This window comes from Ambystoma mexicanum, chromosome 7p, assembly GCF_040938575.1.
Source record: "Ambystoma mexicanum isolate Mex_15411 chromosome 7p, UKY_AmexF1_1, whole genome shotgun sequence".
Taxonomy (NCBI): domain Eukaryota; kingdom Metazoa; phylum Chordata; class Amphibia; order Caudata; family Ambystomatidae; genus Ambystoma; species Ambystoma mexicanum.
In genome coordinates, this window is record NC_090939.1 from 577,387,209 (window position 1) to 577,399,834 (window position 12,626).

Below are 12,626 nucleotides of genomic sequence, written 5' to 3' on the forward strand. Positions count from 1 at the left end.
GTTCCTCGACGCCCGTTGAATGCAAGCGGCGGGCAGCTTCGAAGACAGGATATCGCTCAACAAGACCTTCCGCCAAGCGATTTGGTGGTGGGGCACCCGAACGCATCTCGCGGCGGGTATGGACTTCCAGATCCCGGCACATCAGGAGATGGTGATGACGGCTGCCTCCCTGGAGGGATGGGGAGCGCACACCGGAGATCTCCACGCAAGAGGCCTTTGGCTCCCGGAGGAGAGGTCACTTCACATCAACGTCCTGGAGCTCCGAGCCGTGTTTCTTGGCCCTCAGGGCTTTCCTTCCGACCCTCAAGGGCAAGGTGGTGAGGATCTTCACTGACAACACCACCACAATGTTCTACATCCGGAAGCAGGGAGGCACCAGATCCCCAGCCCTATCCAAGGAGGCCCAGGATCTGTGGCACTGCTCCGTCGCCCAGGGGATGTTTCTGGTACCCTTCCACCTGGCAGGAATAAAGAACACCATCGCTGACTCACTCAGCAGGGAGCTGCGCTTGTGCCACGTGTGGGAACTGCGACAGGATGAAGTGGATCTGCTATTCCAACGATGGGGCAATCCCCAGATCGACATATTCACGACGGTGCTGAACACCAAGTGGTGGAGGATCGCCAGCAGGTTTCCCCAGCCGGGGAGCATGGGCGATGCCTTCTCATTCCCCTGGGACGGCCTGTTCCTCTATGCGTTCCCGCCGTTACCGTTGCTGCTGCGACTCATCAACCAACTCAGACGGTCCCGGTGCAGGATGATCCTCGTTGCACCGGCGTGGCCGAGACAGATCTGGTTCCCGGACCTTCTGGACATGTCAGTGTCCCCTTCAGTCAAACTGCCGACAGACGCGGATCTCCTCTCCAGAGAAGGAGGTGCCATCCTCCACCGCGACCCGGGGTCGCTGAACTTGCAGGCCTGGCTCCTACAGCACTAGAGTTTGGAGGGTACGATATCCCGGCGGACTGCAAGGAGGTGCTTGCAAAGGCCAGGGCGTCCTCAACTCTCAAGTGCTATGGACACAAATGGAAGAGGTTTTCTGTCTGGTGCCGGGCACAGAAGATGAACCCTCTGCGGATTACGGCCCCTCAAGTGCTGCCATACTTGATATCGCTGGCCAAGGCGGGGCTGGCCCATGCCTCCATCAAGATCCATCTGGCGGCTACCTCCCACTACACCAGAACTCCGGAGCGCTCATCCCTGTGGTCCCATCGCCTGGTGAAGGAGTTCATGAAGGGACTGTTCCGATCGTTCCCGCCGGTGAAGGCTCCGGCCCCTTTGTGGGAGCCCAATGTGGTGCTGACCACGGTCATGGGGCTGCCATTCGAGCCTCTGCATTCGGCACCGTTCAAGTTCCTGTCGTGGAAAACAGCGTTTCTTGTGGCCATCACCTCCGCATGCCGCATGGGAGAGATCCAAGCCCTCTCCTGCAAGCCCCCATATCTGACTTTCCACGAGACGAGGGTTGTGCTGAGGACGCACCCCTCCTTCATGCCCAAGGTGCCGTCGGACTTCCATCTCAACGAGCCCTTGGTGTTACCTGTTTTTTTCCCGTCGCCTTCGTCGCCAGCCGAGAGGACTTTCCACTTGTTGGATGTAGCTAGAGCGCTGAAGTTCTACGTGGACCGCACGAAGAGTTTTCGGAAGACATCACAGCTGTTTGTGAACTTTGGACCTGTGAACCAAGGGAAGGCCCTCTCCAAGGCTTCCATTTTCAGATGGCTCTCTGGCTGCATCATGCACTGTCACCGGTTGGCAAACCGACCGTTGCAAGGCCGTCCGAGAGCCCATTCGACCAGAGTGATCACTGCTACCACGGCGTTCCTATCTGGTGTACCCCTGCTGGACATCTGCAGGGCTGCTACGTGGAGGTCGACGCACACCTTAACGAGATTCTACTGCTTCGACCGAGATTCCAGGGAGGAGTCCAGAGTCGGCCAGGCAGTGCTGCGCAACCTGTTCGCCTGAAGGTGGGCCTGGTGAGGAGGTAAGAGATGCTTAATGTTGAGTTGATTAAATGCTTAATGTTGAGTCTTGCCACCTCCCGTGGTTGTGCATGTGTGTACTGCTATGTATTCTTCTATTCATGAGCCTGTGAATCCGTGCCAGACCCCCATGATGGAGAAGGAAAAAGTTACTTACCTGTAACTGTTCTTCTCCAGCATGGGTCTGGCATGGATTCACATGCGACCCCTCCCGCCTACCCCTATGCGGCTCTTCACTTGGTCCTACTGCCACTGTACGTGCTACCAAATCCGAAGATGGCTGCCAGAGGAGGGGCTTAGGTAGAGGGCAGTCATTGGCTGGGGGCAGTATGACCCAGAGGCCAGTGATTGGTCATTAGGAGAAAGACAGTTCAGAAACGAAACTGAATCTGATTATTTCTTTACCGAGGATTCCCAGCCTGACGACGGGGAATATTCATGAGCATGTGAATCCATGCCAGACCCATACTGGAGAACAACAGTTACAGGTAAGTAACTTGTTCCTTACCTTTTATTGCAGGTTGCCCAGGTGGGGGAATGTCCACACAGAATTGTATTTTTACTCTGAAAAGTATTCTGCCAGTGTTCTAAAGTATTACCTGCATTTCTACATTTGTGTCTGTGGGGTAAACAGTGTTTGCTTTTTAATAATTGTTACCAGTTGGTCCATTATTTCTGAACTAAGAATAACTGTTTTCGCTTTTGCTTGTCTGATGTTTAGGGATCTGACTTAGTATCACAGAGTTCAGCATTGTACTTGCATGCTCCCACTTTCCGGTAAATAAATTGTAATTGTAATTCCCCATTCCCCATTCCCATGGCACCAGCACCGTTGTTAACAGTGCCGGTGCTTCCGTGACGATCTGCATAACATGCCCACTGTGCCCAGCAGGGTCCGACCTGTCGGGCACAGCGGCTCCGGCATGCAGACCTGTATTATGACAGTCCGGAAACAACGGTGCCGGTAAGCTTACTGGCACCGTTGTTTCCGGACCGGCAGGCTCAGAATGAGCCCCATTGTCTTTCTGGGCATCTCACTGTTTTGTGGCGAGACTCAAAGTAGTCCGGTATTTGGGGTATAGCATGTGTTCCCTTCGAGCTAACTCCAACATCCATCTCCTCCCCTCCAAATCTGTAAATGTTAGGGTGCCAGAGATGTACCTGCTCCACTCTCTGCAACTCCTGGCTTGAGTTTCTATCTTCTGTGCCCACTTTGCTACCGCAAAGTGATACACCGTGAGTTCTCTCTGGTCTTGAACTCTGCCTCAGCCCCACACTCTTCTGAATCTCCCCCTCATCACTTCAGCCCCCGTCTACCAACTAAACCGTTGTCCTGCTCGACTCCAGTAATATACTTGAAAGAGTTATTTCCCTGTTTGTAGTTTTTCTTCTGGTAGCTTTGTAATGTCTTATGCAACACTTTGCCACGCAGTACATACCTTTTCCTTCCTGCTGTATTTCTATTATGTTTTCTGGAGAGACAAAACCATAAATATATATTAAAGAATAATTTTGAAGTTGATTGACAGGTAGCAAATTAAAGGGATCCTGACACTTGTGAGCTGGCATATTTTTGGAGATCAAATGCTGCCACTTGGCTACCGCTCTTCTGACCATTGTTGAGACTGAAAACAGGCTTCTGGACGTCTCTGTGAATATTATGTGAGTTAACCTTCCCTTTTCTTATATTTTCACATAGATCCAATACTATGATGGAGTGGACGCTCTTGTACCCAGAAACCAGGTGTATCCACTGACTCCTGAACTATTTGAGCAGGACGTGGCATACATTGTGGAATGTGAAGAAAGATGGGTTGGCCAGCCAGTAGTTGCAAGAGACGATATGACTGCGACATTCCACTTAGGCAAGTGTCATAGGTAATACCTTCTTTAGGTGTACAGTAATTGGTTGGCGAAGAAAACTTGACATTATGGGCCTCATTACGACCCTGGCGGAGTGGGTTTACGCCAGCGGTATTCGCGGCGGACCCGTCCGCCCTACTACGAGTTCCCGTAGCGCCATGGAGCCGTTTTCCGCCTGGTTTTTCCGGGCGGAGAAATCCATGGCGCTACGGGACCTTGTTGTTAATTACGCCACCGTATTTTACGGTGGCGTAATTAACGCCTTCCCCACTCCCATTATACCCTATGGGGCAAAAATGGGAATGGGGAAGGGTAAAATGGGGAATGGGGATTTACCGCCCCGCCAAGGTCGGAATGGGGCGGTAAATCCGCCAACCCCCATGGCGGTATCGGCAGCTTTCCGCCGTGCTCCATGGTGCATATTGCACCACGATCTCCGCCAGGGTCGTAATGAGGGCCTATATGTTTGTGGCGAACGGCACTAATAAAATGTATCCAATACCTGCTGTGCAGGTTTACATGTGAAGTGGTGCGCTGGAAACCTTTATTTGACAGTTACAGCATTTTTATGTCACCAGCCCTTACATTTTACCAGAAAGCTAAAACATTCGTATGTTCCTAAGCAGAGGGCAAGCTTGTATATGGTCACCAAAACAGAACTCCACCCGAAATCAGGCATTGACAATCAGCCCAAAGCAAGAAGAATTACATCTTACATGAGCCTGGCTCATTTCCGCGTAGCAAGCCGAGGTCAGGGCCTCCTTTCAAAAGAGCTTGCAAGGCACAGTTGCATAACAACACTGTTCAAACAAGTGAAACATGCATTCATCTTTGTCCAGGTCAATAGTTAAACATAGCAAGAATTCAATACATTTAAGTGATGTAAAGTAAAAGCCAAGTAACAAGGTTTAGAAAAAATAAAAAATTCACATTTTGATACCTTTTATTGGGCTAACTGAAAATAATATGTTGTGATGAAAAAAATGCATTAGCTTTCGAATTCCCAGAAATCCTTTTCATCAAATGTTAGGAAAAACTGAAGGAAGAGAGGCCGTTATCAGAGTTTAACAGAGTTTAGCATCCACGGTGGTATGGGAGGAATTCAGTGATGTGGTATCCTGTGTAATAATCAGCACTACAAAGCCGTTCGTTTGTAGACAAAGCAGTTGGAAAAATTACACTGTTTAAAACGATGCTTACATTTATATATTAAAAGCAGCCCAGTGAGGTGCTTTCTTAAAAGGGGGGCTCCTGAGTTTGAATGTATGTATACTTCTGTTCATGATCAAATGAAGTGTGTGATTCATAAAGGCAGAAGAAGTATGTGCAAGTGTATTCCCTTCACAGGTGCAATTACATTACTGAAAACATCTGGATCAGAAAGAGCATTTTCAAATCCAGGCTCTTTATTCTTAGGGTCCAATGCTGGCGGACGGCAGTGGTCCTAACTTGTGATAATACTTTGATTAGTGTTGTCCAGAATGGGCACAGGTGAAGGTCTGGAGAGGGGGCAGCAGCCACGGGGGAGAATGGAGCAGATTTGTGCTGCGAGGTGCACGGATGAGGCCAACAAATCTAGGTCAGTGCCGTGGAGGTATGGCGTGGGCGGCTGTGTGTCTGGGATCCGAAGAAGCGCCTCTCACTTCAGAGGACTAATTTGACCTCAAGAGTGTCGACTGAGCTCATCTCTTATTACCGGGTTAGGTGACCAGGGCGAGAGAAACATTCTCAAGGGGACCACCAATCATGTCTCTAGAACAAAAGGTGGCAATGCCAAAGACCACGTGGAAGGGGATTGGCACAAATAAGCGATAACCAATCATGTGGCATCCCATATGGAGCTGGTGGTATGTACATTGGTGCTGGCCAATGAATGTGGGGAGTGAGTGCCTTATACTGTGTGCATCATAGGTGACAACAATATCCTTTATAGCCTGTTACTTTGCTTTGAACTAATCAGTGCAATCTGTGGCAGTCTGGTTTGGATGCCCCTACTGACACATACTTTTTCTCTTCTGTATGAGAAATGAAACCTTGTTATCATTGCAAGAGGTGCGCCTAGCCTTTTTGCTCAGAGGATTGTTTTTATTGTCTGGTTGTCTGATGGTCTGCACAAAGAAGGAAAAATAATAAATCAATTATATTTGATAGCAACTGATTCAGCAGGCATTTGCTTGAAGAGATCAACAGAACTGTCTAAAAGTGACACATTGAAGATTCGTCTTAGCGATTGTACAGATCCTGGAGACGCGCACGCAAGGGAAATTGCATATCACCAGCTATGTTGGAGCACACATGTAGTGAATGTCTTAACATGCACACCTACACTTGGCAGAAAGATACAGACAAATTCACTGTCTAACGAAGCAACAAATGTTGAATTTGTTTCTTCAATCAATGGTTTTCTCCTTGAAGGCAATGTAACAACAATGGAGGATATTGAAAAGCTTTACAGAGAAATTGCAGCTAAGAATGGTGTAGAAGAAGGACAGATGAAAACAAGAAAAAAAATCAAAAGTTTCATAGAAGAGCTCGAATGTATTGGCATTATTTTTAGTAATCCCAAAAGGGTAAATGAACCACGATTCTCACTGAAAGTAACAGCAGATGTTGCACTCTCTCATGCAGAAGAAGAATTTGAGCATATTGAGAAAAATATGAGAACCCTTCTTGAAGCAGCTATGATTTTACGGAGACCCGGTCCAACGTATGACAAATGGAAATTCACTGGAAGTTGTTCTTTTTTTAGAAGTGGTGATGTCAAGGACAGACGGATATGAAAAGTAATTCAGAAAAGCGGGATACCACTGTAATAAACAGGTCTCATAAATTGTCACAAATATGTATATATAAAATTCTATCACAATGATAAGTTTCCTACGCAAGCACTTCTACCACACGACATACCCACAAAATTCCCTTGCAAGTGGCTGTTGGGCTCACAATGCACACAGCTACCTACAGAAAATTCATCATTCATCATCATTACTCCAGAGTCCTTCGGTTTGAGACACAGATAGCCACCGACATAATGCAATGCATGGATGAGTGTGGAGGATCTTACTTTCCCTCTGAGTTGGTAAGAGGCAGATTTGTCTTTTGTGCTGCTGACAACATTGACTTCCTCAAGGATTCTCCGTATGGTAAAGGAACTTTGCACCGAACAGTTATGGTGGTCTATCAGGAGAAGGAGGAGTCAGATGTCCTAAGCCCAATGGAAATATCAGGACCACCATCAGTTCGATCACTGCAGAAGATTCCTCAATCCCTGTCTGAGGTTATGTCTTGCAACATTTCCAAAGGGTTTAGACCGCAGAATCCTGTAAGCAGTCAAATCACTGATTATACAGAGAGGAATAAGGTTATTTTAGATTCCAACAGGTTCGAGGACCTACATTGGATGATGGTGGAAGTATTGCCGTTGATTGATTTTAAAGAATGTTTTGATGAATAGTTGCTGGAAACACATTGTAATCTCACTGAAGAAACTGAGAATGATGAATGTGTGATAGTCAGAACCATTCACTACAGTTCCGACTTGGTCAGCCTACAATTGCATTATAAGGGATCCTCCAACTAAAGAAACTAGAGTCTATGTACTCCCACTAATAGATGCCAGCCCAACAAGCCCACAAACACAGCCTAAATTCATAAAGAAGTTGGAGAAAATAACATCTTCTGTCACCCCAGAATCAAAAACAATTGTAACATTGGATCTTGGCATTTGCACGCCTGTTTTAAAATTAACTATAGCTTAAAAAGACTTATCAAAAAACTGGATGCTGTGAGAAACCCAAATGTGTCTCACCCAGTAGTCCCAGAGGATCTGTCATCCAGGTGGCCAGGACACAGCCATCCCTTTTGGATCCAGTTCCTGGGGGTGGACCAGTGCGGGAGGATCACCTGGGTGAGGGGTCTTTTGGGGGGAGTGGAAGTGGGACACCGGATGGGGAGAAGCGGTATCCTCTTTCCTATAACACCTTTACCCCATCCTATCAGGTAGGATATTTAGGAACTCTACCCCTGCCCCCTTTTACAACACAACCACTTTCACACGGACAGCCCGCTATGGGAAAAAACAGACTAACACCTGAGCAGTATATCTGACATGTCCCAATTCAATGGCCAGGCGAGGTCAGGCAATTACTGACCACCACACACACCTGACTTCCATTAAGCTCCCCCACATAGATAAAGGGCAGAGCATGAGAGCACACTCTAGGTGAGGCAAAGCACATGAGGAAACAGCAGTTTCGAGACAGCAGCTGAATGAGAGAAGAAAGACGTCAAATAAGAATGGGATCGCAAGGAGGGAAATTCCCTTGAACATTTCGACCATAAATCATTACTTTGCAGAGAGCTCAAGAATAGAAAGCGTAAAACCAGTAAACCATGCTGAAGAGTACTGCATTTTGTGTCAGAGATACCTGGGGCCCTCCCACGTCAGTAATCAAGGCGGGGGGAAGCACCGGCAGATGTGGTACCATCTTTGGCTCCAAAATGAAAGCAGCACCAGTGAAATCAACACAGTCGGTGAGTTGGGGAGACCGATACAAGACAGGTCTTTGTTAAAGCCGAGGTTGCAGGCATCAACATTGTATGACGAGCGCTGGAACGAACATTGTTAAAACGCGTGTGATAAGAGTCGCAAGTAAAGTTAAACTGCTTATGAGTGATTGAACTTTAAAAGCAAGATACAATACCTTTGACAGAGTGGCCCGGCACTATGTGGGTGCTCAATCAAAGGTCTCTGTAAGTTATCCAGCTGAGAAGTGGCAAAAGTGAAACTGAGAAAAGGGTTATATCAAGAAGAGAATGAGTAATTGTGAATGGAAGTGGTCCTGCAAGGGGTCGAGCAAAATCTTGCACACAGTGAAAGTATTTGATTTTGATGAAGTAAAGAAAGTTTGAAAAGTATATAAATTTGGTCCAGGCCTGGCAGAGGGCGACCAATTGAAGGTTTTATGTTAAAGTGGATATGAGCCCGGCAAATGGGGACTCAGGTGAATAGAAAATGACCTGAGAAGTTGTATATGTGAAATAAGAGACTGTGAATGGCAATGAGACTTTGGCACAGAAGGCCCTGATGTTGTGGTTTGGAACTGCATCCTCGTACTAGAGAAGCCAGATAGTGTGCTAAGCTCGAGTGTGCCACCTTGTCCCGTGCTGAAAATGTGGGGAAGGGAAGCCAACGGCTTGAATATCCTGACATATCATTTCTTGAACACTTTTCTTTTGGATACGATTGTTTCCCACACTATTTCCATTTAGAAGTAAGGATTGACAATAGGTTTATTAGTGTAGACCCGTTTATTTTGACAGACTCTACTAGGTCTGCGTTATTATAATTTGGTGGTGGTAGCTTGCTCCCATCTTTAGATTTAGGATTAGATAGGTGTTTTTCAAACCCTATTGAAGTTCAATAAACACCCTTGAATTGTGATCACTTGTGTCTGTCTTACTGTTTGATACCATGCCTTCCTTACATTAGTTTATTGTAACAGATGAAAGGCATAAATAAGCAGTGTCGCATAGTAATTTGCTATGCAGTTCTGTAGGTTTGCTAATAAAGTTGACACTTGTGTAGCAAAGCTAGCTATTTCAGTTACCCTCTGAGCCTCTCTTCCCCTCAAGGATCTCTTCACCCATTTTTCTCTGTTCACTGCAAGTTCAAAGGGGCTAATGGAGAGAGAGTGCAGCAATAATCATTGCTCTACTCTTATGTGCCAACGGCCTGTGTGGGAGTGCTAGCCAAGAATGTATTTTTCAAATAATTGCAATCCAGAAATAATCATGACGATAATTACATTAAGCTAACTATATCCTGACTTGCAAAGACCAGTGTGTGTTAACTTCACAGTCATGCAATTCCATTCCTAAAAATGTAATTTGTTACATAATGCATAATTACACTATTGATACCATGAAACACTGCATCATATCCGTGCTCTACAGTAAATCTCATAGTGCCAACTATATTTCATTTTGTTGGGGGAAGATCTATCAAATTGACAAGTGAACACTTTTGAAAATGTACATGATCACACAGCTAAATGCTTTTGATTGCAAGCCTAGCTCTGTAAATGGCTGGTTGCTTGCATCTGTGTAACTGGTGCTCAGCCAATGAGCTGATCACATACTCCTTAACAATCTATCTTATCACCCTGTTGCTTTATACCACCTACCCTGAAAGTGAGATAGCCAGCAAACTACAATATTCCCCATAGTTTGCCTAGTTCTCTGCCTGCTACGCCAGCCACTCTGCTTAGTCTCTTACTTTTTTCCTCTTACATAATTAATACACAAATCTAACTAGATGTTTATTCAAAGTAGTGATCAATAGTTCCATCCAGTCTGTACATACACTGATCTACTGCACTACCATACACTGTTCTTAGCATCCAGAGCTTACTTTGCTCTTAGCACCTGCAGCAGAGAGCTGGCAAACACGTTTACAGAGCCTTTTCATCATATCTGTTTATTTGTGCCCATTCATGCACCTAACCTTTTACAGGGCTCTCAAAGTATTTTTACCCGCTTGTATAGTTCAGTAGATTTTATGAAGGACGAGTGCCGTTCGCAGCGAATGTTTACAACCTTTAAAAAACTGCTGTATTGTTGTTTATTTTATATATTGGGTACAAGTAACTGCGAATCAAATGGGTTTGTTTGCTATTCAAGAAAAATGTAATTAGCAAACTCTGCTAATCAATTTTTGAAAACTAATTTATGCCCTGAGATGAGCCTCAACTATCCCTCTTTTCTGCTGTGTGAAGTGGACATGTCTCCCTGAAGACTACTGACTGTTACTTAGCTGACTAACCATTACAATTGCACTTTCACCCAGTCCACTCCCTGCACGCTGGGTAATGGGAGGAGCAGTCAAAGGGATTACTAGGATTTACACACTGATTATGTCAGTACACACTTCTTAAAATGACAGCACTCAGCCTGCTAAGTCCAAGGGACAGTCCGCTACCTTAACCCAGGTTACTGGTGGGTTGAGGTGTCTTCCATGAGCAGCGTCACTACCTGGGTGGGTGGGACCTGGCACCTGTGACCACATCTCAGACCCAAGGCACTAGATCCGGCCTTCCCTCTGTACAAATATGCTTACAGTACAATCAGTATATAAATCATCTTTCTGTCAGATGTGGGAGAATTCCTCTTAAAAGCCTAATTTGTCCATCAAAGCTCTGAGACTTAAAAATTCCATGGGCAGTTTATGCCGACGACTTTATTTTAATCTAACACACCCCGATTGGGTTACAAAGACTAATCTAGTTTTTTTAATCATTATATTTTAGCAAATACGTTTAGAATGAATCCTCAGAAGACAGTGATTTTAAAAATGTGTAAATTAAATTTAAAAAACATGTGTTCGTGGTCTCTCAATCAAATAAAACTTCAGGTAAAAGAGACTATGATTTATTTGGGTTACCCAATCACTTCACACCATCCTAAATATTTCTACAGACATTTCTTTAGAGAGAAAGCCATTAGGTTGGTGGCCCAAATGAGTAAAATTGACAGGAAATACTGTAAATTCTCTGTATCTCCGGTAATTAAATTCTATATAGAGGAAGTGATTCCAAGGTTGAGCTATGGTTTGGAAAGTCTCCAGGCATGGCTGCTTTCTGAATTAAGTACTTATGAAGCCTTGATATGGGGTAAAGTATTGCATTTTCCTCCTCTGAGTGTTTCGTTCGCAGCCATGCATTATAAATTGGGGGTTTAATCTCTCCAAAGTCGAGTACAGTAGAAGCATCTTTCACTTTTTAGGACATTTTATGTTCTTCCGGATCAAAACCTAAATAGGTATAGAGGAGAAAGACGGTGAACAAAAAGATAGTTTTATGAATTTATTTCACTCATATTTCTTGCTGATTTTTGCTAATCTGCAGACCTCATTGGAAACCCTAATAATGGGAAGAAGTTAATCCAACGTAACAATTGGGCTAACACGAATGACGAGGTATTAAGAACCTCTCTTTATGCTCAAATTGTTTCTCATCACAGAAATATGAGTCCTCCTGAATTTTATTTGAAACGGCTTCCTGACAGGAAGCCCGAGAAATTCTTTCATGCGCTTCAGAATGAATGTTCTATCTACTAATGAAATCATTCGTATCAGGAATAGGCTCTCTGTAAAATCGGCCTCCCGACAGTTTTGTAAATGTCCCCAGGAATCAGAATCCTTGCTGCATCTGCTACTTAATTGTTCTGCCTTGAGGGCCCAGCAGATTGCCTATTTTAGTAAATTCGTATATTTCACATGTTGGGTGATGCTTGATACTTCATGGCAGACTATGATGCATGGGGAATCGGTTTCTTTGAAATTAGCTGTTTTGAGATTTTTCTTTTTAAACCATTTTTTTTATTGAGATCCATAGGTTTAACATACAATACATCATAATTCTCCCCTATCATGGGAGGCGGCAGTAAAACCGAAAAACCTGGATCTAAACAGTTTTTACATTTTGTATTTCAACATGAAAGAAGAGAAAAAGTAACAGATAGTGAAGGAAGTAAGATAAAAGAGGACAGCTACCCGTTCCTCCCCACTTCCCCTCCCAACCTTCCCCATTCCCCCTTCTCGAGGTTTCTGTTGGCTAATTGGAAGCTGGGACTTCTTGTGTTCTCGGCGACAGACTGGCATTGGTTCTCTGACTCATGTTTTGCTCTTACTTTTTTAGATACTTTGCTTGGCTGCACGATCCTGCGCATTGGTTAGGATCTCCTAATGGTGAAGTTCAGTACAAGTTTGTTCATCGCTG

General features: G+C 45.1%; 1 protein-coding gene across 1 annotated transcript in view; it reads left to right on the forward strand.

Annotated features, from left to right (window-relative positions):
- The window catches only part of VWA3B (von Willebrand factor A domain containing 3B), a 2,300,294-nt gene that overhangs the window by 2,258,557 nt on the left and 29,111 nt on the right, over positions 1–12,626 (forward strand). The window contains exon 30 of the mRNA XM_069636259.1: positions 3,686–3,851. Within this exon, the coding sequence (XP_069492360.1) occupies positions 3,686–3,851 (166 nt within the window). The remainder of the gene's footprint in view (positions 1–3,685; positions 3,852–12,626) is intronic.